Raw genomic sequence first — 27,367 nt, 5'->3', positions numbered from 1 at the left:
AAAATTAACAGATTAACAGATTAAAAGAGTTGGAAGGGACCTTGTAGGTCATCTAGTCCAACCCCCGCCTAAGCAGGAGACCCAACACCATTTCTGACAAATGGCAGTCCAATCTCTTCTTGAAAGTCTCAAGTGATGCAGCCACCACAACTTCCAAAGGCAAGCTGTTCACTTTGAAGATACATTATTTTATTTACATACATACAAGCAATAGTACAGTATATTCTGGATTTGCTGAGCACACATAAGCAACAGCAAACCAGGTCTTATATAGGGTATCACAGAAAAAAATTATAGGTGACATTGGAATATTTTAAAGAAACCTCCAAGGTGCTTTTTCAAAAGGCAACTGGACTGTTTCTCCCCACCATCCAGTCAGAACTGATGAAGCTTCTTGGATGAGAAGCAAAATGCCTTCTTCTACCTCAAACAAACAAAAACAACCCAGTCCACTTGTCTTTTGAAAAAACAACTTTTTCAAAGTTCAAAGACAATTGTGACCTAAAATGGACACCTAACATCAAAAACGTCATCAAAAAAGCACAACAAAGAATGTTCTTTCTGCGCCAACTCAGAAAGCTCAAACTGCCCAAAGAGCTGCTGATCCAGTTCTACAGAGGAATTATTGAGTCTGTCATCTGCACCGCTATAACTGTTGGCTCTGCAACTCAACAAGAGAGACACAGACTTCAGAGGATAATTAGAACTGCAGAAAAAACAATGGCTACCAACCTGCCTTCCATTGAGGACCTGTATTCTGCACGAGTCAAAAAGAGGGCAGTGAAAATATTTACAGACCCCTCACATCCTGGACATAAACTGTTTCAACTCCTACCCTCAAAACGACGCTATAGAGCACTGCACACCAGAACAACTAGACACCAGAACAGTTTTTTCCCGAACGCCATCACTCTGCTAAACATTATTTATCCCTTCCTACTAGTAGTCATATAATTTTGGGCATATACTACAATATGCGAAAGATTAGGAGCCTAAATTTAGCCTGTGTGTTTGTATGTGAGAGGGAGATTGATTGATTGATTGATTGATTGATTGATTGATTGATTGATTGATTGATTATTCATTCATCCATTCATTCCTTCATTCATTTCAAGAACATATATGGCGACTTCTGGTTTGGTCTTCGCCACCGCCAGACGGTCTTTTTTTAGACCACCAGCCCCGCTGTCTGTAAAGAGCAGCTTCGAGAAAGGAGAAGCAGCTCGAAAAACTCCAAATCCGAAAGGAATTGTGTGCAGAGCCGGCGGCATTTGGTTGAGCCCCTGTGAAGCCCCCAGACTGCTTTTTTTGCTTCTGGGGGAGGAAACAGGCGCGGCTCCCTCTCCAGCCCGCTGAAGCTCCGGACCTTGGGGACGCTTCTACCTGGTAGAACAAGACGGCGTGACCATCCAAACAAGTGAAAGCAATGCAAATTTCCAAATTGAACAGGGCGAAATCGGGACTTGAACCTCAAAACCGCAAGTATTTGCTGTGCTGTGCTAGCCCTGTGATTAAGTTTAAGTGGGAGAGTGAAAGTTTCCTAAAAATGGCGCCCAGCTTCAGCGCAGAGGAATGCTGAAAGTGAAAGTGGATTTGCCTAGTTACTTTAATACGTTACAAAGTCTCACTGCTTGTAACAACTGAAGAGAAAAGACTAAAAGATTATAATAAGCAAGCTTGATTTTGACTTAACTTTATTTTTAATTTGATCAAACCTGGGGGAATTTTTTAGAGGACTTTGTGGAGGAAGAAGGGAAAGAAGAACCTCCCTTTTTGAAAAAGTTAGGCTACGTGGCAGAATGGCTTCTAAACAGACAAAGCAAGACACGAAGGAGGCAGGGGGGGGCTCTCCCACCCAAAAGCCACAACAACAGCCTTCTAGCCAGCAGAGCCAGAGAAAAGAGATTGATCTTGAAAGTTTGAAAGAGTTTATTGCCCAGGCTTTGATGAAACAAGATGAAAATTTGGATGAGAAGTTTAAAAAGTCACAACAGGAAATTAAGCAGGAGATTAAAGAAATTAAAGAGGTGGTGCAAGAAAAATATGAAAAGGTGACTAAAAAATTAATGACAGTTGTGACTGGATTGTCAGAAGCAATTATTAAAACTGATAAAAAAGTGGAGGAACTCAGATCAGAAATGGATGTTAAAAAAAAGGAGACTGATTGTAAAATCTTTGATGCTGACAATAAAATGCAGAGACTTGAAAATGAGATTACAGTGATGCAGTTCAGGTCCATGGAATTTGCCATAAGGCTGAGGGGCTTAAAAGAGAATGATAGGCAAGACCTGAGACAGGTCTGTGCTGATGCATTAGCTGTGATGTTAAAGATTAGTTCTGAAGAGATTTTTTGTAAAATGGACAAAGTGTACAGAGTGAATTCTTGGGTGGCCAGACAAAGACAATTGCCCGGAGATGTGGTGATATATTTTACAGACAGAAAAATGCGAAATAATATTCTGCAAAAGTCCTTTGTCTCTTCTGTGCAAGTGGATGGAAAGGAGATTGGAGTCTATAAAGAGCTACCACCTAAGATGTTAAAAGATAGAAAGGACTTTGGATTTTTAGTGAATGAACTAAAAAAACAACAAATTCCATTTAGATGGGATGCTCCAACTGGTATAATTTTGAGATATAAAGGAGAAAGATACCGATTAAATACTGTTGAGAAGGCGGAAGAATTCTATTCAAATTTTTTTAAATCAAGTTCACCATCTCCACGTACATCTTCTGTGTTGGAGACAAAGGAGTGTGATAAGGAGAAGCAATCTCAGCAAGAGATGGAAGAGCAGTCTAAGCAGCTGGAACTGGAGGCAATGGAAATGCAGGGAGCTACAGGAGGATTTCTGGATGCACCCCTGCTAGACTTTCCTTCGGAAATTGTAAATGTACCACCCAAGACTACAAGAGAAGTGGCTTTGGATCTAGCTCGGATGTGTGAAGCTAAAGATCAGCGCATAACTCGAGCAGTTTCTAAGCAAATCAAAGAAAAACAAAAACAGGAAACGCCCAAACCACAGCAATATAAGAAAGAAGTTAAGGGCAATATACAAGAATCTGGAGCCATGGGAGGAGCAAAGCCGAAGACCACCGACTCGGAAAATCTTCAGCACGAGCTCTTGTCGCTTCAAGAAAGTGTACATGACGATTAAATTTTTATCTTGGAATGTGAATGGATTAAACTCACTACAGAAAAGGAAGAAAATAGTTAATTACCTGAGACAATTTAATAATGATATAATTTGTTTACAAGAAACTCATATTAGAATACAAGATCAAAAATACTTGATAAACTCAAGATTAGGAACACATTTTATAACTTCGAATCTGGAAAAAAAGAATGGTGTAGTGATTTATATAAATAAAAGACTGTCAGCTAAAATTATAGAAGCAGATGACTGTGGTAGGTTTATAGCAATTGAACTCTACACAGCAAATGGTCCAATTCTGGTGATTGGAATTTATGCTCCTAATCAACAACAAGAAAATTTTTATAAAATTTTGCATTCTAAAATATTGCAATGGGACTATAGATCTATTCTAATTATGGGAGATTGGAATGGAGTAATTGATTCTAAAATAAACAAAAAGAGCTTGGCAAAGTCAAGGATTAGATTACCACAGACTTTTTTTGATATGAAAGAAGATTTGGAATTAAAAGATATTTGGAGAATACATAACCCAAAAGATTTGGACTTTACCTTCTTTTCAGACAGACATAGATCCTTTTCTAGGATTGATTTTATTTTATTATCATCTGATCTACTTGTAAAAACAAAAAGAACAAAGATTTTTCCAAGGACTTTAACTGACCATAGCCCGGTATGGATAGAAATTGAGATGGGAAAGAGTGAGAAAAGATCATGGAGAGTAAATGAAAATTTGTTTAGATATGAAAAGAATATAACAGAACTTAAAAAGCAGATGAAAGAATTTTTTGAAATGAATTTGAATAAGGGTACCCCTATTGAAATTGTGTGGGATGCGAGTAAGGCATATATGAGAGGGGTACTTATTCATATGAACTCTAAACATAAATTAAACCGACAAAAGAAAAGATCTGAAATGGAAGTAGAAATAAAGAACAAAGAACAGTTACTTATAAAAAATCCAACAGATGAAAGAATACGAGGAGCTATAAAACTTTTGAAAGACCAATTTCAAATGCTTATGGCGGAACAAACAGCAACAAATTTACAATTTGCGAAACATAATACATTTTGCAACACTAATAAACCGGGCAGATGGTTGGCTTATACACTAAGGAAGAAGCAGAGTGCACGGGTCATCGATAGTGTTGACAGCGGAGGGAAGGAAGTTTCTCAACAAAAATTAATTAAAGAAATTTTCTTAGATGATTATACTAAATTATATGCCAAAGATGATACACAGAATGGACTTATAGAGAAATATTTAGAAAAAAGAAGAGTTACAAAAATTTCTAGTCAACAAAAGGAGAGAATGGACTATCCTATAACAGTTGAGAAGATTAGTGCCGCAATTAAACAATTGAAAATAGCTAAAGCACCAGGGACGGATGGTTTAACTGTGGTGTATTATAAAACTTTACAAGCAGAAATGATTGAACATCTTAAAGATCTATTTTGTAGTATACAACAAGGGGGTAAAATACCCCCTTCATGGAAAACAGCTTATATTTCACTGATACCGAAAGAGCAAGTAGGTCCTAAAAAACCTGAGAACTTTAGACCAATATCTCTTCTGAACAATGATTATAAAATTTTTGCAAAAGTATTAGCCAACAGGTTGATGCCAATTATTCAAGAGGTGATTCATTGTGATCAAATGGGATTTATAGAAGGCAGATACATGAAGGATAATGTAAGGCAAATTATAGATTTATTGGAATATCTTGAGAAGAATAAACAGATCCCTGCAGTGCTGGTTTTCCTGGATGCGGAGAAGGCCTTTGATAGAGTGGATTGGAACTTTCTACTAAAGACTTTAAGAAAGATGGATTTTGGGGATCAATTTCTACAGGCGGTTTCAGCAATTTATCAAGAACAAATGGCACAAATTATTATTAATGGAAGTTTGACAACAAATTTTAGTATTGAAAAAGGAACAAGACAAGGTTGTCCACTATCCCCATTGCTATTTATTTTAACATTAGAAGTCTTGTTGAACACAATACGGGACTCGAGTACCTTGAAGGGAATAGTGATAAGGCAAGAGGATTACAGAATAAGGGCATTTGCAGATGATCTGGTTGTTACCCTAACACAGCTGATGGAATCAATAATCCAGATGAAAGACATTATAGAACAATATGGTATGGTATCAGGATTTAGATTGAATCAGAGAAAAACTAAGATGATAGTTAAAAATATGACACAAGATCGAAAACAGGAACTTGAAAGCAAGGCAGGTTTTGAGATAGTATCAAAGGTTAAATATCTAGGAGTTCAGGTTGCAGAATCAAACATGAAATTGTTTCAAAATAATTATGAGGTGTTGTGGCGAGAGGTACAGAAAGATATGGAGATTTGGAAAAAAACTGCAGCTGTCTCTACTTGGAAGAATAGCAGCAGTTAAGATGAACGTTTTGCCAAGATTTCTTTTTTTGTTTCAAATGATTCCGGTGCTTAAAAGTGACAAACAACTAAGAGAATGGCAAAGTGGAGTGAATAGGTTTGTATGGAATGAGAAAAAACCGAGAGTTAAGCTGAAAATTATGCAAGATGTTTCAGAAAGGGGAGGCCTTAAACTTCCAAACCTACAATTATACTATGAAGCAGCAGCTTTGACACAAGCAAGTGATTGGTTTGGAAGAAAAAAGACTGGAATATTGAATATAGAAAGTTATGATCTTGAATTTGGTTGGCATGCATACTTATTTTATGAGAACAAAGTGGATAAAGTATTTAAAAGCCACATACTCAGAAATTCTTTGATGAGAGTCTGGAGGAAGCACCGATTCAAATGGGATTATAAAATACCGCTATGGCTGGATCTTGGTCATATCTTGTGGAATACAAATATAATGTCACTCGGGGGGGGGGGGTTATATAAAGAAGTTCTTTTTACAGATGCGGGCAGATGGCAACTGAAGACATTAGAAACGCTGTTGGAAGAAGGGATTAATTTAACTTGGTTACAGTATAACCAACTTCAACTGAGATGGAAAGAGGATCAAAAAACTGGTATAATGATGCATGAAGAAGAACTGGTTAGACATATAAAAGAGAAAGGTCCAATACCTATTAAAAGGGTTTATAATGTTTTATTAGAAAGAGATTCAGAAACTGAACTGGTTAAAGATTGTATGATAAAGTGGGCACAAAATTTTGCAGAACCAGTGATGTTGGAAACATGGGAAAAAATATGGGTTCAGAATGTTAAATTTACACAATCGCAGAATTTGAGGGAAAATTTTTATAAAATGTTTTATAGGTGGCATTTAGATCCTAAGAAGTTATTGTGTATGTACCCTAATGTTCAACCAAAATGCTGGAGATGTGATTGCCTAGATGCCACATATTATCATATGTGGTGGACTTGTAAGAAAGTGAAGGCTTTTTGGATAAAAATTTGGTGGGTCATACAAAATGTTTTGAAGAAAAAAATTCAGTTCTCTCCACAATTGTTTTTATTGGGTATAGTTAAGGGTTTTACATTGGGTGAAGTGAAGCTGATATTGCATATGATTACAGCAGCAAGACTACTGATAGGTCAATATTGGAAAAATGATGCTATGCCCACTATTGAAGAATGGACTTTGAAGATGGCTAGTTTTGCAGAGATGGCGAAGATTTCAGCATATCTAAAAGATCGGACACAAGAGACTTATGTATGGGAGTGGAAAAAGTGGATAGATTATGTGTAGAATAAATATCAAACTAGGAAATATCAGATAGCTTTTAATTGAAGGTATTATATAGTGATAGACTAATTGAATTGTGAAAATGTGAAAAATATATAGGGGGTGGAGGGGTTTAAGTTTTATAAAATATGTTTTTGATTTGGATTATATTCTGTGGAAGTCCGGGGGGAGGGGAGGGTTAGGGGGGTTAGGGAGGGTTAGGGCGGGTTAGGGGGGGAAATTGGGGAGAAAATGTATTTGTAAAACTTTTTCAATAAAAAAAAAAAGAACATATATGGCCACAAATTTCATGTATGTAACTCTGAGAAATAGGCCACTCAGCCAAATTATAGACCTCAAGCGCAGTTCCTCAATCCCCAAGAGGATGCAGAATAAGGTCTCCGTTCACAAACATGTTTGCTCCAGCAACATCTCTCCAGATATCAAAGACATGATGATTAAGTCAACAGGTCAATCCTCCAGTGGCTCTCAAGATGCTTTGGAAGGAACTAGCAGAAGCAAATCTCAGAATCAATATATATATATCTATCCAATATATTGCTCCCTGCTGAGGACCATTCCTCAAAATTGATTGAAGTGCTCCCCAACCATGACAGGGTCAATATGAGAGCTGTTGCCATAAATTTGGGTTCTCAGAATCTTTTTGCTGTTCATAGCATAAATATCTATTTCTTGTGGGCTTTGTGCTAATATTTTTAGACTGTTGATGAGCCAATGCCTAGTCAATTCCAGAGCTGACAGATTCTCCCTATTTCTCTATGTGAAACTAGCTACTTTACTCCACACCTGTAAAATATACTCTGACCATCATCTTGGAATAATTATACAAGATCAATGAAATTCTGTTAAAACCTCATACCCAGAGTCTTTTAAATTGCTAATAATTAGATATTAGACTCAAAGGTCAACTCTCTCCTTTACACTTTGAGTATCCAGACATAAGGGAGGCTGAAGAAAATGGATCAGATCAATGAATGAGGCACGATATATTCTGAAGACAGATCTCAACCAAGGTAGCATTTCTTTCACTATCTATAGTATCCTGTTTGAATCAAGGCTGCTGGCAACAGCAATACAGGAGAAGCTAAATCAGCAGGAATGTTGGGGATTATTGCCATTTTACTCTATCCAGAATTGACCATGAAGATCCAGCCTCTTAAGTGCACTGGAGATGAAGCCATTCAAATTCCACAGGAATGGTACCAGGAGGGAGACCTTCTCATCGGTGGATTGGTGTCTCATGTTCACTACATGTTCCCCAAAGTTACTTTTGATAAACATCCTTCTGAGGAATCGCTTGCCTTCCCAATGTAAGAAATCCCTCTCTTAGTTTATTTTAATCTAATCCTGCTCTCTCCTTTCCATCTATGTAAAAGTAGATGTTCCATCATCATCTGTTAATGAATATAAATGTATCACGGGCATATCCTTAACAGCAGCTTGTTATATAGAAATGATTTGTTAATTCAACATCCTCTGTTCTAATTAAGCCAAAATCCGATAGACCAGGACAAGCAGATATTCTGTTGAGAACTGAAAACTCTTCCAACTTGGAGGAAAAACAACCGGCCCTAATTCACCATCACCTAATAGGCACTATAATATTTTAAATATAGGCATTGACTGTGGAATGAAAAATCATTTCCAAAGCTTTGGGGTAACACTAGTTATTACTACCGTGTCTCTATTTTTTTCATGTATCGCTTAGAGGCTTGGGATCCACCTGTCCTATTTCAAAAAGATCCACAATCTTTGAAAGAAAAATGCAAAGCTGAAACACAAAACTTTACAAGGAGAAATAGGTCCTCTTCTCTTTACCATCTCCTTTTAAGAATAGAAAGAGTTCACCATGGAAGGATAAATGAATTCCTAATATAGCTAATGGCTATGTTCATCAGCTCTACTCTCCTGATCACTGAGCTCCCCCGTACTATAAATTTGTTCCGCTCAGCTCAGATTCTCATTTTTAAAAAATGAACCCGTTCTGTTTCTTCCAACTTGATAACCTGTCTTCTCTTCAGAGTTTTCTTATGGAGTATTTAATGATTCCTACTATCCCTTATTTTGCTGCTTATCAAGGAGCAAAATGTTTGGATTTTTTACAACACTGAACAGGCTTGAGCTGATTGTACAGGAATTGTTTTCATAATAAGATGAATGTTTTAACAGAATCATAAAGACCTTGTACGTCTTCTAAGCCAGGGATCAGCAACCCGCGGCTCTGGAGCCACATGGGACTCTTTTATCCCTCTGCTGCAGCTCCCTGTCGCTCAAAATATGAGTCACAACCACCAATGTGCGACACCCGCTTGGACATGATTTCTTGAGCTTTTTGACTCCTGGTAGGCAAACCATGGATAAATCCAAGAAAAGAAAAGTTTTAGAAGAAAAAAGAACGTTTAATTCAACTACATATGCTAGTTTTGTAGCCACTCAGGAAATAGTCAGGCATGGGAAAAGTTTTGTGGCTCCCGGTGTTTTTTTTGTTGTTGTTGTTTTGTTTTGTTTTTTTTGTGAAACAGGTCCAAATGGCTCTTTGAGCGTTTAAGGTTCCCAACCTTTGTTCTAAGCCAATCCTTGCTCAGAGGACATTATGGAACTGGATGAAGGGCCAAAATTTGAATGGAAATTTTAACATGAATAAACATGAAAAAAAGAAACATAAAGTCTCTCCTTTTTAAAGGCAGGAAAAATGGGATTTCTTCTGTAGATCTCTTCTACATGACAACCATACAGATGTTTCGAGAATATTATCCTCTCTTCCTTCCTTAAAATATTTCATGATTCCTCCAGTTTTTCAAAGGGAATGCACAGTGGTGGGTTTCAACCGGTGTTACCCCTGGTTCACTTTATACATGCGTTTCGCATGCACTTGCTCTATGCAAGCGCAGTGTTTTACGGAACAGCTGAGATGCGGCAATCCACTCTGCCACACCTTTCAGCTGGGCTAAAAACAATGGAATATAAGGTACGTATAACGGAGACGCGGGTGGGAGGGCCAAGCTAATCGTCAGAGAGAACTGGTTCACTCTCAGCTCACCATTGCCGCTATCAGATCTCCCGAACCAGGCCAAACCGTTAAAAACCCACCACTGGGAATGCATTACTTTTTTATTCAATCATGTCCTTTAACATTTCTGGGTATATCAGTTATCCGTTTAAGTATCTGTTAAAGGATACAGTTAAACAAACCACTTCTTATAGGATATGAACCTGGAATCATAAAACTGTGAACTTCAGTATAGTTCTCTTGTCAGTGTGTCTTCCTCGTAGTATTTCTGTCACTGGATATGTCTTCCTTAGTATGTAATGCATAGCACAGTTTTTTTTGAAACAAGTGACTTTTTTACAGTGTGGTAACCAAGTTCTACCAACACGTCTTGGCTTTAGTGTTTGCCGTGAAAGAGATCAACAAGGATTCTCACATCTTGCATAACATCACTCTTGGATTCCATATCTATGACAGCTACTCTGATGCACTAATGACCTATCGTACCATTCTGGATCTGCTTTTTAAGTCACATAAAATTGTCCCCAACTATATTTGTGGGACTGAAAAGAAAGTGATGGGAATCATTGGAGGGATGAGTCCCGAAACATCCATACGAATGGCAGAAATTTTGCAGCTTTTCAAGATCCCACAGGTTGGAGCCATAACTAAAGATCTCAAAATTAGGACATCAATCACACAGATTGTCTGCCTTTGAATTCCCCTTCAAGAAGCAACTTGATGGTTTATCGGTAAACAGATGTAAAGAAATTAGGGTAAAGAGGAGTAAAGAAATTAGGGTAAAGGGCAGACTTTGATTAATCCGTGTTTCTCTTCAGTATATTGCTTCGTTCAGTATGATGAATCGAGACATACAGAATTTTAACACATAGTTCTTTGAACCTGCAGGCTTATGCTAGCTATCATTACCTGCCTCACTTATTTCAGTTCATATATTTGAAGCATAATGTGCACAAATACCTGGGTTTTATATTAAAGATGGGGAGCACAACATGTAGAAGGAACATTCACCTAGGAAGCACTGAAAGATTTGATTCTTTCAATTCAAATATTCAAGTTATCTTGTATTGTAGTATGTAGTATGTAGTATGGGTATACACAGTATACCCATACAACAAAATTCACTTAACACCCAAAGACCAGGTCCAACACACATAACAATCCCCAAACACACTCCCACCCACACAAATTCCCCACTCCTAAACCACCTAAACATCCACACAACAGACCAAGTAATGCTGTCCAACAGCTCACTGTTGGTGGCCCTTTAGTTCATTGTTGAGTGCAATTATAGCTCTGGGATAAAAACTATTCAGAAAACGTGTGGTCTGAGTTTTAATTGTTCTGTATCTTCTGCCAGAAGAAAACATCCAAAAAGATTGTAAGCAGAATGGGAAGAGTCTCTGAGAATGTTATGCAACTTCCTCAAACAGCGTTATTTGAAGATGTCATTCAGGGCTGGCAGCCGGAGCCCGATGATATTCTGGGCAGTTTTAATGATTCTCTGTAAAGCTTTTTTGTCCGCTACAGAGCTGCTATCATGCCATGCAAAAATGCTCTATGTCCGTGATGGCAAACCTATGGCACGGGTGCTACAGGTGGCACACGGAGCCATATCGGTGGGCATGGAAGCTCAGCTCCGACAGGCATGCGTGCACCAGCCAGCTGATTTTCAGGCCTTTTGGGCCCACCAGAAATCAGGAAACACACTGTTTCTGGCCTCCGGAGGGCCTCTGGGGTGGGGAGGCTGTTTTTGCCCTCCCCAGGCTCCTAGAAAGGCTCTGGAGCCTGGGGTAAGCAAAAAACGGAGCTACCAGGCCCACTGTGCCATCGTGTGCCAAAAGCGGGGGGAGCACGGGGGGGCGGGGCACAGAGAATTATGGATGTGGGCACACGTGCATGAGACCCCACCATGCTCCCCCCACTTTTGGCACACGATGGCAAAAAGGTTAGCCATTACTGCTCTATGTTATGATGCTCTCAATGGTGCTGCGATAGTAGGATAGAAGTAGATGCTGAAATTGATTTATCTTCCTGAGCACTCTCAGGAAGTACAGCCTCTTCTGTGCCTTCTTCACAAGCATCATGATGGTGATGATGATGATGATGATGATGATGATGATGATGATGATGATGACGACTGACAGACAGAGAGACAGAGAGACAGACAGATAGACAGACAAAGTTCAGAAAGGATATCCCCCTTTTAGGGAGATCTCTGAACCTTATCTATATTACTAAACAACCATATTTTGAAAAACAACGTAGTTTACAGTAAATCAATAAAAACAGGACATATCCATCCATTCTCTTACTCTATCATTTTCTCTTTGTCTTATTCCTCCTTTCTTTTTTTTTTTTTTAGATTTCATATGGTTCTTTTCAATTGGCAGTGACTGATGAATCGCGTTTCCCCCCTTTTTATCACATGGCCCCCAATGAAGATCTCCAGTACAAGGGTTTAATCCAGCTCCTCCTGTACTTTGGATGGAAATGGGTAGGATTTGTCATTGTAGATGATAAACATGGAGAACATTTCATACAAACTCTGGAACCCATGCTCTCTCAAAATAAAATCTGCTCCGAATTCACCGAAAGGATTGACAGAAATTTACACTCTTCCAAAGGATTAGACTTGATTGAACATTGTCTGAGGCACACTACTTTGTTCACAGAGAGAACCGCAAATACAGTTATTGTACATGGAGAAAATACAGTCTTTATGTGGCTGGTCTCTATTCTACAAGCCACCCAATTTTTTCTCCCAACACCTTCGGATTCTTCACAGAAAATTTCCACGCGAAAAGTGTGGATCACAATGGCCCAAAATGATTTCACATTACATTGCTTACAAAGAGCTATCGATATGCAAACGTTCCAAGGGGCAATTTCCTTCTCAATTAGCACAAGAGAACTTCCAGGTTTCCAACAATTTATACAGGCCGTCACCCTGTCTGAGGCAAGTCAAGATGGCTTTATTAGAGATTTCTGGAGCCACGCTTTTGGCTGTTCACCACCAAATAATGGTGTTTCTCAAGATGAGGAACGTACTGGAGAGGAAAGACTAGAGGACCTTATTGCACCCTTCTTTGAAACCAGAATACTTGGCCATAGTTACAGTATCTATAATGCAATCTATGCTGTGGCTCAAGCATTACAGGCTGCTCAAACAGGGAGGACTTATCAGAAGATACAAAACAACAGGGATCAAAGGCGATCAAAGATTGTAGAAGCCTGGCAGGTAAGTTTTCCCCTTTCTCAATGCTCTTTTGAAATGTTGTCCTTGACTTATTGAGTGCCAAGACTTATTGAGTCAACAGATCATTGTAGACCATCTATCTAAGCATCACTGATGTTCATCTTTCTTCAAGATTGAAACATTACAAATATTGACCCACTTTTGCCTACACATCAGAGGTGGTATTCAGCCGGTTCATACCGGTTCGGGTCCAGCCACACCGAAAAAAAGATGCGGTGCCTGCAGGCTTCTTGCAGTGAAAATTACCAGCCTCCGGCTCCACTCCACTTCTCGAATGCACCACCACCCTCTTCTATGTGCACCAGATGCACAGGCTCACCCCATTGCCTACTTCGCTGCTCCGCTTGGACTTGCCCGGGGAAGTCTCTTCAGCGCAGCGGCAGCAGGCAATGGGGTGTGCCTGCATGGCTGGTGCATAGAAGAGGGTGACAGCAGTGCATTCGGGAAACGGAGCAGAGCCGGAGGTCAGTAATTTTCTGTGCAAGAAGCCTGCAGGTACTGCGTCGTTTCTTAGGTGCGGCTGGACTCCAGCCACACCTAAAAAAAGAGGAGGAGGCTGCAGGCATCTCATGACAAGGGGGGGTGAGATGCAGGCTGGTGGGGAGCACAACGGCGATGCCTCACTTCTGGCTTGCCTTCCCTGGCAGCCAGCCGTGGGAGAAAGGTAAGGTCGCGCCTGTGAGACGACAAAAGAGGCAGTCATGGGGGAGGAAGCCGGGCTAAGACTAGGGCCTCTGAAGGAGAGGAAACGGGGTGATGCGTGTGACTGGTGAAGGGAGAGCAGGCGACATGCAGTACTAGGCCAGGCCTGGGCAAAAAATAGGTAGAAAGAATAGCTGTAAATTCAATATTTTTTTCTACCAGGTTCTGTGGGCGTCGCTTGGTGGGGGATCATGTGACATAGTGGGCATGGACATGAGTGACGTCAAGTTGGACATGCCCACTCAGTCACATGACCCCCAACACCAAGCCACGCCCACAGAACTCGTAGGAAAAAAATTGAATACCACCACTGTTACACATCTCAACTTTTTCCTCTTTCCACATCAACAAAACTGCTCCTTAACAGACTTCTGCCTTTCTACTTCTCTGTAGATTTCCTTCCCATAGCTTCTTCTTGCTCTTTTTCCACTAACTCTCTCAATTGTCACTAGAAAAAAAAATCAATATGTACTAAAAAAAATTTAGTCCGTAAGATGGACTATGGTCCAAAATAACCACTAGATTCTTTCAGTCCTCTATACTTCTTTATTCCCAAGGAAGGAAGCCTCCAAACTTAAAACGTGGTGTTGTCTGAAGCCATTTTGAAAGCTAACCTTATCCTTTTTCTTCCGCAAGCTCCACTCATTTCTGCAGAGAATTTCCTTCAACAACAATGCTGGAGATGAAATTAAATTCAATGAAGATGGAGCATTAGAAGCTGGATTTGACATTGTCAATTTGGTTACTTTCCCAAACAACTCCTATATCAACATCCCAGTTGGGGAACTAGATCTGCAAGGAGAAACCTTCCGTATTCATCAAGACAAAATCCAGTGGCATCATGGATTCACTCAGGTAACATAACAATAATATGGGAGAGAGAGATGTGTGCTTTAGAATTCAATAGATAGGTAGATGATAAAGAGAGATGATAGAGATTGAAACAGAGAAACAGACAGATGAGAGAGACAGAGACAGAGAGAGAGAGAGAGAGAAAGAGAAAGAGAAAGAGACAGAGACAGAGACAGAGACAGAGACAGAGACAGAGACAGAGACAGAGACAGAGAGAGACAGAGAGAGACAGAGACAGAGACAGAGACAGAGAGAGACAGAGAGAGACAGAGACAGAGAGACAGAGACAGAGACAGAGAGACAGAGACAGAGAGACAAAGTGAGAAAGTGACAGAGACAGAGACAGAGACAGAGACAGAGACAGAGACAGAGACAGAGACAGAGACAGAGAAAGAAAGACAGAGACAGATAGATGATGGACGGACGGATGGACGGATGGATGGATGGATGGATGGACAGATGGACAGATGGACAGATGGACAGATAGACAGACAGATGGACAGATGGACAGATGGATGGACGGACAGTCAGTCAGTCACTCTGGGCAATGGACTATGTGTGTAGATCTGAATGCTTTATTGAGAGAACAGGATATGATGAAACCGAGACAAATAGGGATATATACAGTGAGAATCAAATATAAGATAGACAGTATTAAGTTACTGCTGAACATAACAATCAATAAATACAAGCCGTTTGAATCTCACCAGCAATGCTCTGTGTGTGGGATGTGAACTTGTTCTTGGATGATCATGTGCCACAGATTAAAATGGCTGCTTCTTTGTGCTTTTGCCTTCTCCAAATGCTAAAAGAAATGGAGTCTGGCTTCCCACCATACACTTGGTTTGAGAGTGTGGGCTGATGAATAAATTGGTGGAGTCAGCTCCAAACAATAGAGTTCAGGCATATTTGTCTCTCCAGCCACTGGATGGGGCAAGAGAGCCACAACAGTATAAAAAGTTATATGTTGTAGCATGATACTCCTGCTTCAGCAGGGGCTGCACGAGAAGACCACCAAGGTCCCTATTCTATTCTATTCTATTCTATTCTGTTCTGTTCTGTTCTGTTCTGTTCTGTTCTTTTCTGTTCTGTTCTGTTCTGTTCTATTCTATTCTATTCTATTCTATTCTATTCTATTCTATTCTATTCTATTCTATTCTATTCTATTCTATTCCATTCCATTCCATTCCATTCCATTCCATTCCATTCCATTCCATTCAAGAAAAGATATCCTTCCAGGGTGCTTATAAATGGCATTGTTTAATTAAGGGGACTTGAAGTGTGCCAACCTTATGAGAGTTATCCAACCAGGCAGCTACTATGTGGGACAGGTAGTCCATCATGTAACCAGGCCTTATGTCTTCCTGGGTTTAAAGATAGTAACCAGAGCCTTGACTGGGGAACAGTAGGGAAAATAATCCAGGTTTAGATATAAATGTGGGCTGCATTTCATTAATTAAACTTCAACTAGATAAAAAAAAACAAATCAAATGCAACTTCGCTTACGTTCCTGGCTCTGGTAACCTTTTGGAGGTTGAATTGTCTGTTACATGGCAGAAATGACTATCAACAGTCATTGCCTGTAAGACAAAAATGTAAGTAAAACATTACTACTGACTTCTTTCTTTATTTGGGGACAGATCCCTCCTCCCTCCTTATGTAACGAGCCCTGTCCTCTTGGAAAAAGAAAGAACAAGATCGAAGGGCGGAAATTTTGCTACTACGCTTGTGCTCCCTGTCCCGAAAAGATGATATCCAGACAAATGGGTAAGATTCAAGGCATCCAATGGAACCAGCCCAGTGGTGGGTTTGGACTGGTTCACAAAAACCGGTAGTAAAACTGGCGGGATGCCCCGCCCACTGCCCCGGACGTTGTCATCAGCGATCTGCACATGTGCAGAACAGTGGTGGGTTTCAAAAATTTTACTACTGGTTCTGTGGGTGTGGCTTGGTGGACGTGGCATGGCATTGCTTGGTGGGCATAGCTGTGGAAGGATACTGTAAAATCTCCATTCCCACCCCACTCCAGGGAGAGAATACTGTAAAATCTCCATTCCCTCCCCACTTCAGGGGAAGATTACTGCAAAATCCCCATTTCCTCCAGATCAGCTGGGACTCAGGAGGCAGAGAATAGATGTAAATAGGTAGTAAAAAAATGCTAAAAAGGTTTTTTAAAAAGTTCCAACGATCACACATCACTCAGCTGATTGTCAGAACTTTTTTTTTACATTTTTTACTAACGGTTCGACGAACCAGTAGACTGTTTTACTACCGGTCCAGGCGAACTGGACCGAACCGGTAGCATTTCAACCCTGATCTAAAGTATCAAGCATCTCTTTTCTCTTTCCCACTAGCTGGCACACATTTAGAAAGTAGGACATGCTATTCTCTTGCTCAGAAATGCTATAAAACCTAGTGCACTCCAACAGCACTGATATATAGAAAAATCTAAATTGTGTTTCACTACAGTACTCGTTTTTACAATCTAGGTTGAATAGAGAGTTACAAAAGGATTTAGAAAAAACTTACATTGCAGGTATATCCAGAAAAGAAATTCTGAAACTTCTGAAAAGTTTAAGCCCGTTCAGAAACTGTTCCCTTCTTTTTAGACATGGAGAATTGTGACCGTTGTCCCGAGGATCAATTTCCAAATCAAGCTCACAATGAGTGCATTCCAAAGACACTGCATTTCCTCTCCTTTGAAGAGCCACTGGGCATTACTCTGGTGTCTCTGTCTCTTCTTTTTTCCCTACTTACAACTTTGGTGTTTATAATTTTTATTAAGCAACGGGACACTCCCATTGTCAAAGCCAACAATCGCAACCTCACCTACCTTCTACTTATCTCCCTCTTTCTCTGTTTCCTCTGCTCATTTCTGTTCATTGGAAAGCCCAATAGGGTGACCTGCCTCCTCCGACAAACCAATTTCAGCATCATCTTCTCTATTGCGATCTCTTCTATATTGGCCAAAACCATCACAGTCATCGTAGCATTCCTAGCATCAAAGCCAGGAAGCCTATTTCACAAATGGGTGGGGCAAAAGTTGGCCTATTCTATTATCTGGTTCTGCTCCTTCATTCAAGTAGTTATTTGTATTGTTTGGCTGAACACATCTCCCCCATTTCCACATTTAGACATGGAGACACTCTATGGAGAAATGGTAATCGAATGTCATGAAGGCTCCATCATCATGTTTTACTGTGTCTTGATCTACATGGGCTTCTTGGCCCTTCTCAGCTTCATTGTGGCCTTCCTAGCCAGGAAGTTGCCAGACAGTTTTAATGAAGCCAAGTTCATCACCTTCAGCATGTTGGTTTTCTGCAATGTTTGGCTGACCTTTGTCCCCACCTACCTGAGCACCAAAGGGAAGTACGTGGTTGCTGTGGAGATCTTCTCTATCCTGTCTTCCAGTGCTGGTTTACTGGGATGCATCTTCGTCCCCAAAATCTATATAATTATACTGAGGCCTGACCTCAACACTAGAGAGCAATTAACACATAAGAAATAAAAAAAGGAACAAGATTCCATTTTGAATAAGCAAAACTACTTGGAATTGTGCTCGTGTGTGTGTGTACATACATAGTTGACTGAATTCATCTTCCATCTCAGAATTCTTTGAGGATTATGTGGTTTTGGAAGAATAGGGTATATTAATTTTTCAGCAAGCACTTTTCCATATGATTTAATTAACCTTTGGGTTTTCATTAGTAGTAACATCACAACTGGGTTTGAGCCAGGCTAGGATTCGATATTGGGATAAAACTTAAATATTAGAAATCCAAATCTTTGGTCAAGGCAGAAGTGCCTCTTCCGTGCCAAGGTGCTGAATTGATACAAGGTATTTGACGTAGGTACAGCATTGTAAAAGGGCAAACTGACCCTAAACAGATACATCCTATTGTTTACTGTTTATTACACCTCAAATGTCATGTATATCCTAGAGAAGAAAAACTGCTTCCCTTACTGTCCTTTTTACTGCTCTTGAGGCGCCTTTGAGCCCCTTATCTCCTCCTTTATTATGTCTTGAGCTCCGGAGCTGAGAACCTGAGCCTGTGGGAATCAGGCTGTTATGTCTTTCCTAGAGATAGATTAAAGGGTAACTTCTACGTGCGAAATGTTGCACTCTTCGTAATAACTTTGTCTTTATACTGTATAAATATCTGGTTGAAATCAGTCATCACTGTTCAGACTTTTGTTTCGTGGTCCTCGGACTGTTTGAACCTTTGCGCAAATAAAAACTCTTTCCTGCACTGAAGAGCTTGTCCTAGTCCGTTATTTTTCCTACAACAGCTGGCACCCCAGATGGGACTAGGTGCAAGGCGATATTTCGCTGAGGACCGTTTCGACCCCTCGGGACCATCGGGAGGTCGCTCCTGAACATTCTCCAGGCGCCACGGAGATACGTCTCCGGGAGACAGCCGCGATAACCCCATGGCCCCAACGGTGCTCTGATCGAGTCCAAGAACCCTGCGGTGCAGGAAAGGTGGTCTGAACAAATTCCTGGCCAGGAATCTACGGAGTGGGAGCGTTTTTAAGTGAGTATATTGTAAAAGAATTGTACCTGTCTCATTTGAAGGCAGAAGAAGGGATTTGATCACTCCCTTGGACTGGGGTAGGCTACCCTAACGAAGTCCGTGTCAGGTTGTGTGGGTGGTTAAGTCGTCGTATTTCTCGCTAGCGGCCGTGAGTTTCCGGGGCTACGAGTCGACAGCAGTGTGATAAGATGGGGGGGGCTCAGAGCGTGCCAAATACTCCTTTGGCATGCATGCTAAAAGGTTTTGACAAGTATTTTAGCAACCCTTCCTATCTGAAAGGATCAAAGGAGCGATTAAAATTTTTATGTAAGCATGTGTGGCCATTATTGGGGACAGGGTGGCCCCCGCAGGGATCATTAAGGGAGGAAACGGTGGATAAGTTGTGGGGGGTGATCGTAGTGAATCAGGATAAATATCCTGATCAATTTCAATACATTGATCAATGGGCGAGAGCCCTAACAGAAAAAGCTGAGGATTTGCTGCAATGTCAGGCTGAAATGGTCAGGCTGTGTGTATCCAGATCTGGCGGAAAGAGTAAAGGGGGGAGAGAAGGGGGGAGAAGTGAGCAAGAAAAAACCCAGGCAAAAAGAGGAGAGGAATATTCAAGGAGGAGAAAAGTATTGACAGAAGATGAGGAGGAGTTAGTTAGACCCCCACCGTATGCTCCATTGTGGCAGCAGCAGCCCCCAGTGCAGCAGCAGCCCCCAGCGCAGCCCCTAGACCAACAGCAGCAGTTGCCGGGAGCTGTAGGAGGAGAGGGAGGTGGAAATCAGAGACGCATGAGCGATCCTGGGGCGAGACCGAAAATAAGGAAAAGTCCCCCGGTGGAAGAAGGTAGTTGGAGTGAAGGAGAAGATCGGGATGATAAGGGGTTGAAGGAAGCAACAGGAGGAGAGCAAGTGGGGGTGCAAACTCGCGTGGTAACAGCGAAGCTGAAGGCTAGCAAGCAAGAAGTTACAGCGCCTTTGCGCCAGGTGGATCAGATAATAGTAAACCAGCAGGGGCAGGTGGAACGTCAGCCCCTTTTTCAATACGTGCCGTTTACTACTACTGATCTTTTAAATTGGAAGCAACATTATGGGCCGCTGACTACTAAGCCCACTGAGATGGCGGACCTGTTTCAAACTATTATGTTAACACATAACCCAACGTGGCAGGATGTACAACAGTTGTTACGCACTCTGTTAATTCCGGAAGAACGAGAAAAGTGGAAAGCGGCAGTTAGGCAGTGTGTGAAAGAGATGTTGCCAAATGATGCGGATGTGCAGCCGGAGGTGTTGGTCCGGGCGCCCGAAATAGATCCGGGCTGGGACCCTAAGGAAGAACAGGACCGGACACGCTTGAGGGAATATCAGAATTTGGTAGTGCAAAGTCTTAGAAGAGCAGGGAAGCCCCCAGTAAATATGTCCAAGCCATCTCTAGTGATGCAGGGTGCGGATGAAAGCCCGGAGAGTTTCCTGCAAAGATTGATTGAAGCGTATGAGTTATATACACAGGTGGATCCAAGGCAGGGGGATAATGTGCGGATGTTGAATGAAAGGTTTATAGCTCAAAGTTATGAGGATATACGGCGAAAATTGCAGCGGGTAGAAGGAGCATTAGGGAAGAACACGACGGAATTGTTGGAATTGGCACGGAAGGTGTATGTCAATAGGGATAAGGTGGAAAAGAAGGAGAGAGATGCCAGAATGCAAAAGAAGGCTGAGTTATTGGCAGTAGCACTACAGGGAGGAATGAGCTTCGACCCCAACCCGGGGACATCCCTGGGTCCTAACCAATGTGCCTATTGTAAAGGAGAAGGCCATTGGCAAAGAGAATGCCCCAGACGGATGATGAGAGGTAGAGGGATGATGAGAAGACCTGAATTTGGAGCAGGAATGAGGGGGCAGTTTGCAGGAAGAAGGGGAGAACGAGGAATGAGAGGGGGCTTGAATAGAGGATTTGGACAAAGAGGCTTGGGACGAGGCTTTGGTAGAGGAGCGAGAGGGGGCGCCGGACCAAGAGAAGCAGAAAGTATTGGATTGGCAGATATGGTGTGGTCAGATTGACGGGGACCAGGCTTGGAAGAACCCCCGCCTGAGCCGTTGGTTACAATGACGATAGGGGGCCAGCAGACAACATTTTTAGTGGATACAGGAGCAGGTAGATCAGTTGTAAATAAGCAAATTGCAGCCCCTGGATCACGTAAAATCCAGGTTCAGGGGGTATCAGGACAGATTATGGGACGGCAGGTCCTAAAGCCTGTGATGTGTGATTTTAAAGGAGCTGAAATCCAACATGAATTTTTGTATATCCCTGAGTGCCCTATTCCATTGCTAGGCAGGGATCTGCTGAGCAAATTAGGGGCAACAATTTCTTTTGATGAAGGCAGTCAGAAAATGACCATAAGACATTCTCCGGAGGAAATTTGGAGGTTGATGATAGGGAGACAGGTCGGTGAGAAGGAAAAGGAGGAAAAGTGGAGGATGTTTGGCGTGCCGGGTTTGTGGGCGGAGGACAATCCACCAGGTTTTGCAGCACACCACCCTCCAGTGGTGGTCGAGCTAAAACCGGGAGCAATGCCAGTCAGAATAAGGCAACGGCCCATTTCATGGGAAGCGATCTATGCTATTTATGAGAGTATACAGAAATATTTGGAAGCGGGTGTTTTGGTGCCTACTCAATCCCCATGGAATACCCCAATTATCCCGATTAAAAAGGCAGATGGGTCTTTTCGCCCGGCCCAGGATTTGAGATTTGTGAATAGCCGAACAGTTACCTTACACCCGGCCGTGTCTAATCCATATACTTTGTTAAGTTTGATCCCACCCCAGGCGGGGTGGTTTTCTGTAGTTGATTTGAAGGATGCCTTCTTTACAATTCCTATTCATCCATCAAGCCAGCCGCTGTTCGCTTTTGAGTGGGAGAACCCTCATACGGGCACAAAAATGCAATACACATGGACTAGGTTGCCACAGGGGTTTAAAAATTCCCCGACATTGTTTGGAACAGCGCTGGCTAGGGACTTGCAGTACTACATGCCTCAGCAACCGGGGGATACAATTTTACAATATGTTGATGATGTTTTAGTGACTGGACAGACAGAGGATTTATGCTGGGACAATACTAAAATGTTATTAGACTTGTTGCTCGAGTGTGGGTATCGGGTATCAAGGAAGAAAGCTCAACTGGTGAAAGAGAGGGTGAGGTACTTGGGTTATGATATTGAGAAAGGACACAGGGCTTTAGGACCGGAGCGGAAACAGGCAGTTTTGATGCTGGCCGAACCTAGAACAAAGAGACAACTGAGAAGCTTTTTAGGGTTGGCTGGCTTTTGTCATATTTGGATCCCCAACTTTGCTTTGATGGCAGCACCCTTGTATGCAGCCACCAGGGGCGCTAATACAGAACCCCTTGAGTGGGGGGGAGAACAGAAAAAAGCCTTTAAAGATATAAAACTTGCGCTGACTCAGGCGCCGGCGTTAGCCTTACCGAATTTGCAGAAGCCTTTTAATTTGTATGTAGATACAAGCAGAAATATTGCAGTGGGGGTGCTTACTCAACCGTTGGGAAGTTGGCAACAACCAGTAGCATACTTATCAAAACAGTTGGATGGAGTGGCGCGAGGCTGGCCGCATTGTTTAAAAGTGTTGGCTGCAATTGCAGAATTAATTCAGGATTGTAATAAACTTACTTTTTCCTGTCCAATAAATGTGCACTCTCCCCATGCGGTACAGTCCGTCTTGGATGCTAAAGGACACTTATGGATTAGTGGACAGAGATTGGCAAAGTATCAGGCAATCATGATTGAGAACCCCCAGGTGCGTTTGGTAATGTCCAATAGGTTGAATCCGGCTACGTTATTGCCAACGGAAGTAGATACCCAACACAATTGTTTACAGGTATTAGACAAAGTTTATTCCACCCGCCCTGATTTAACGGATATCCCATTACCCAATGCACAGTTCAATTGGTATATGGACGGATCCAGTTATATTGTAGATGGATATCGGGTGTCTGGATATGCCATTGTAGATGATGAAGGAGTGGTGGAAAGCGGACCTTTAGGAAGTGGACATAGTGCACAGGTGGCTGAGTTGTGGGCATTGATACGTGCCTTAGAAAGGGCTGAGGGAGAAACATTGAATGTGTGGACTGATAGTAAATATGCATTCCTTACTTTACATGCACATGGGGCTGTTTATAAGGAGCGAGGGTTTAGAGATTCAGCAGGGAAAAGTATTTTGCATGGACATCTTATTAGCCGCCTGATTGAAGCTGTAAATAAACCAAAGAAAGTAGCAGTGATGCATTGTAAAGGACATCAAAGAGGAGATGATAAGGTAGCTATAGGGAATAGAGCAGCGGATGTGGAGGCAAGGGAAGCAGCGAAGCAAGAGGGGCCTTTGCCCGACTTATCTGTCTGTGTAGCAATGGATTTAGGGGTTATTCCCCCTGAAATTAAACCAACATATACGCAACAGGAAAGTGTGAAAGCAGTGACAGACTTGAAAGCTCAGGTTGAGGATGGGTGGTATGTATTACCAGACAGGAGGATTTTCGTACCAGCCTCAATGGCATGGACACTAGGATGCCTAGCCCATGAAACAACACACATGGGAAAAACAGCTTTAGAATTGGCATTAGGAAGAGACTATTACATCAATGGGCTGGCCGGAGTCGCTGCTGGAACTGTTGCAAAGTGTGTTACATGTGCTAAGGTTAACCCAAGACAAGGGCCATTACTGCCCCCTGGTGCCATACCCCGGTCATACATCCCCATGGATTATATTATGATAGACTTTACTGATATGCCTAGATGTGGATTGTTTAGAGCTCTGTTAGTTATGGTGGATATGTATACAGGGTGGCCGGAGGCTTTTCCAACAAAGACCAAACAGGCGCGGGAAGTGGCAAGGTTATTATTGAAAGAGATCATTCCCAGATTTGGAATCCCCAGTTATATCTCCTCAGATAATGGTCCCGAGTTTGTCCATCATATTAACCAGGCAGTTGCAAAGGCGGTAGGAATAAAGTGGCGGTTTCACAGTTCATTTCGGCCAGAAGCAGGTAGATGTGTGGAACGCATGAATAGGACTCTGAAGGAAAGGATTACTAAGATTTGTACAGACAGTCATTTAAAATGGCCAGATGCTCTACCACTAGCCTTGTATGCCATTCGAAGCTCACCAAGGGGCCAGCACAAGTTGTCGCCATATGAGTTAATGTATGGACGACCGCCAGGGTTGTTAAGAAGAAATTTGGCAGGGTGGCCAGATTTGGGGCATAAAGGGGGGGTCTGGAATATGGAAATGGTACAAGAACTTAATAAGCAAGTTGAGAGGCTTCAGCGATACGTGATGGAACAAGTGCCCCCCCGGTTAATAACCCATTGTCATCCGTTCAAACCAGGGGATCAAGTGTGGGTTAAACATTGGAAGAAAGAGCCACTGCTAGGACGGTGGAAGGGACCTTTTACTGTTATTATGACTTCTCCCCTTGCTATTAAGATTGCAGAATCAAAGTCATGGATCCACTGGACACGAGTCAAGGCGGCAGCAGAAACTGGATGGAAAGTGATCGTGGATAAACAAAACCCTACTAAGTTAACGTTCAAGCGTGCTCAAAAATAGTTTTTTTCTCTATTTTATATAGGATACTTGGAAGTGTGGTCGATTGTGGGGATCCTCAATGGATCATAGGAGTGAACTACATACCCGGGTTGTCGTATTTCTTTTGGAAACTGATTAACGACAAGTGACTGAAGAACAAAGGATCCATGTGGGAGGAGAATTGGATGTGGGTGTGTTGGGGATTGGGGGTATTGGGTCTGTTGATTATTGTGTTTTACAGGTATAAACAGTGGTTTTGTGGACGACCAAGGCACATCACGGCACCAGCTACTCCAATTCCTAACTGCCCGGATCTGCTCCTGAACACCCACTCAGTATAAACTGTTTGGTTATTAAAGAAATCTTGATTGTAATAAGCAAAGGGGCGATTTTTGAATGTATTAAGATTTTTTTTCCAATGTGTTGGTTCTGTAATTGTGGATGTGAGTGCTGTTGTTGCACTCATTGTATAGACTGCGTTTTATGTACAGGGTGTTTGATTGAGTGTGACATAAAAATCATAGAAGAAGTACTAGAATACTATTTGGTGATAGGGTTAACGACACCTTATTACACACTTAAGGTTACCCCCACCGTTGAGAGAGCATTGAGGGATCTGAACAAAAAGGACCGGGAGGATGCAGAATATGGTAATCATTGGACTGGGATTATGGATGAGCGGATGGGTAATGAGACTACGAAGTGAGCTAGACATTCCCATAACAGAAGCGGTGAGTGAGGAGAACTGTGACGCATGCATACGCACAACATTGCAGGGAACACGGGTTTCTAAAACTTTGATCTATCACACTCAGAAGCCTGACGGTTGTGGGGAGTATAAACCCCAAACCTGTCAGGTAAATAATACCATATATCACATGTGTGTGTTGAAGAATAAGGTACAATGTTACAACCCGGCAGAAGCTAAGCAAATCACTACTTATGAGATGTCAATATACACAACTGAATGTGGGAGAGAAGAACTTTTAAATAAGACGGAGTTTAGACAATTAGGAAAGTCAGTAGAGATAACATTTGATGCCTGTTTAGCTATCAATCGTAACTGTGATATGTGGAAGTCAACATGTGGGACATTAGAATGGGAAAGAAGTTATATGTTGGACAAAAAATATATGTGCCGAAAGCAGGGAGAATGTAGTGATCGGGACACATATAGTTATTGTCCATACTGGACTTGTGCAGTTATGTGGACGGGAGATCAGCCAGGGGGCTCTCAAAGATGTAAGCTGGAAAACGGGGTAGCTAGTAGTAACTGTCAACGAAACCAATGTAACCCTATAAAGATTACATGTACCCCGACAAAATTATGGAAGGAGGACTATGGATTAGGAATCTATGCAAAGGGAAAAGACCCTCTTGTAACCCTTCGATGGTATGTCGCTAAAGTTACCAGAGCGACACAGGATACGAAAGGATTGTTCTGGTCATATTATTTGGAAATGGAAAAGTTGAATGTACCTGAAATTCCTAGTCATGTAACAAATACCTTTGTCAAATTAGCCGAAGATATAGCCCATACCCTGAATGTATCAAATTGTTTTGTTTGTGGAGGAACTAACATGGGAGAAAAATGGCCATGGGAAGCCCAGGAATTAAATTATTCCAAAGTCTTAGAAATGGATTATAAGGGTAATCTGTCATATAATAAGGGTAAGGATGGAGACTGGACCTTGACTACTAGTTTGGTAGGGAATGTTTGTTTTCAGAGAAAGATTGTGCCAGGCTGTTATCAGGTGGGAAACCTCATATGTACAGGAAAATGGGAAAGTAAGGTATGGTGGTCAGGAGCAAATGCCACAGAGGGACCTGATGAAATGGCCTTGTTTAAAGTAAACGGGTTATCCTTTTTAAAGGATCCAGATAATCGGACCCTTGAATGGCTGGCTCCTGATGGGCTATACTGGATATGTGGTAAGATGGCATATGGGGTTCTACCTAAATCCTGGTGTGGTGCCTGTGTCTTGGGATTAATTAGGCCTGGATTCTTTTTGCTTCCCCTTAAAACCCGGCAGGTGTTAGGTGTCCCGGTATATGATGAGGTGGGAAATTTAAGACAAAGAAGGCATGTAGATACATCGGCAATAGGAAAGGTTAAGGTTGGAGGTAACCAACGTAGTTGGGGGAGTGAAGAATGGCCTGCAGAGCAAATTATTGAGGTTTATGGACCAGCTACATGGGCGGAAGATGGCATGTATGGCTACCGGACCCCTATATACATTCTGAACCGTTTAATTCGTCTGCAAGCGGTGGTTGAAATCATTACCAATGAAACTGTGAAAGGTCTTACTCAATTAGCTAGGGAAAGTGTCAAATCAAGGACATATATTATGCAGAATAGATTAGCTTTAGATTATTTGTTGGCTAAGGAAGGAGGGGTATGTGGAAAGTTTAATTTGACTAATTGCTGTATAGAAGTTGATGAAAGTGGAAAAGTTATTAAGGAAATAACAGATAAAATGGTTAAAATAGCTCATGTGCCAGTCCAGACATGGAAAGGCCTTAATTTACAGGATATGTTTTCAGGATGGTGGCCAAAGTTACCTGGCCTGCAGG

General features: G+C 41.7%; 1 protein-coding gene across 1 annotated transcript; it reads left to right on the top strand.

Annotated features, from left to right (window-relative positions):
• The first annotated feature begins 7,942 nt into the window (after positions 1–7,942).
• On the top strand, positions 7,943–18,175 carry LOC139324636 (vomeronasal type-2 receptor 26-like). Its single transcript, XM_070954361.1, has 6 exons — positions 7,943–8,154; positions 10,197–10,488; positions 12,220–13,095; positions 14,452–14,670; positions 16,308–16,434; positions 17,277–18,175. The coding sequence occupies exons 1-6, from the start codon at positions 7,943–7,945 to the stop codon at positions 18,173–18,175; spliced, it is 2,625 nt and encodes an 874-aa protein (XP_070810462.1).
• The last annotated feature ends 9,192 nt before the right edge of the window (positions 18,176–27,367 follow it).

Source organism: Pituophis catenifer, unplaced genomic scaffold (assembly GCF_029215685.1).
Source record: "Pituophis catenifer annectens isolate HBS135680 unplaced genomic scaffold, rPitCat1.0.hap2 SCAF_15, whole genome shotgun sequence".
In the NCBI taxonomy this organism is placed as follows: domain Eukaryota; kingdom Metazoa; phylum Chordata; class Lepidosauria; order Squamata; family Colubridae; genus Pituophis; species Pituophis catenifer.
This window is presented reverse-complemented; position numbering and strand designations above follow the sequence as displayed.

Excerpts from the sequence above, each read along its gene's own strand:
- LOC139324636 (XM_070954361.1), top strand. The coding sequence starts at position 7,943 with ATGTTGGGGATTATTGCCATTTTACTCTATCCAGAATTGACCATGAAG. Across the intron at positions 10,489-12,219 it reads AGCTTTTCAAGATCCCACAG|ATTTCATATGGTTCTTTTCA; the intron begins GTTGGAGCCATA and ends TTTTTTTTTTAG. Across the intron at positions 13,096-14,451 it reads AGATTGTAGAAGCCTGGCAG|CTCCACTCATTTCTGCAGAG; the intron begins GTAAGTTTTCCC and ends TTCTTCCGCAAG.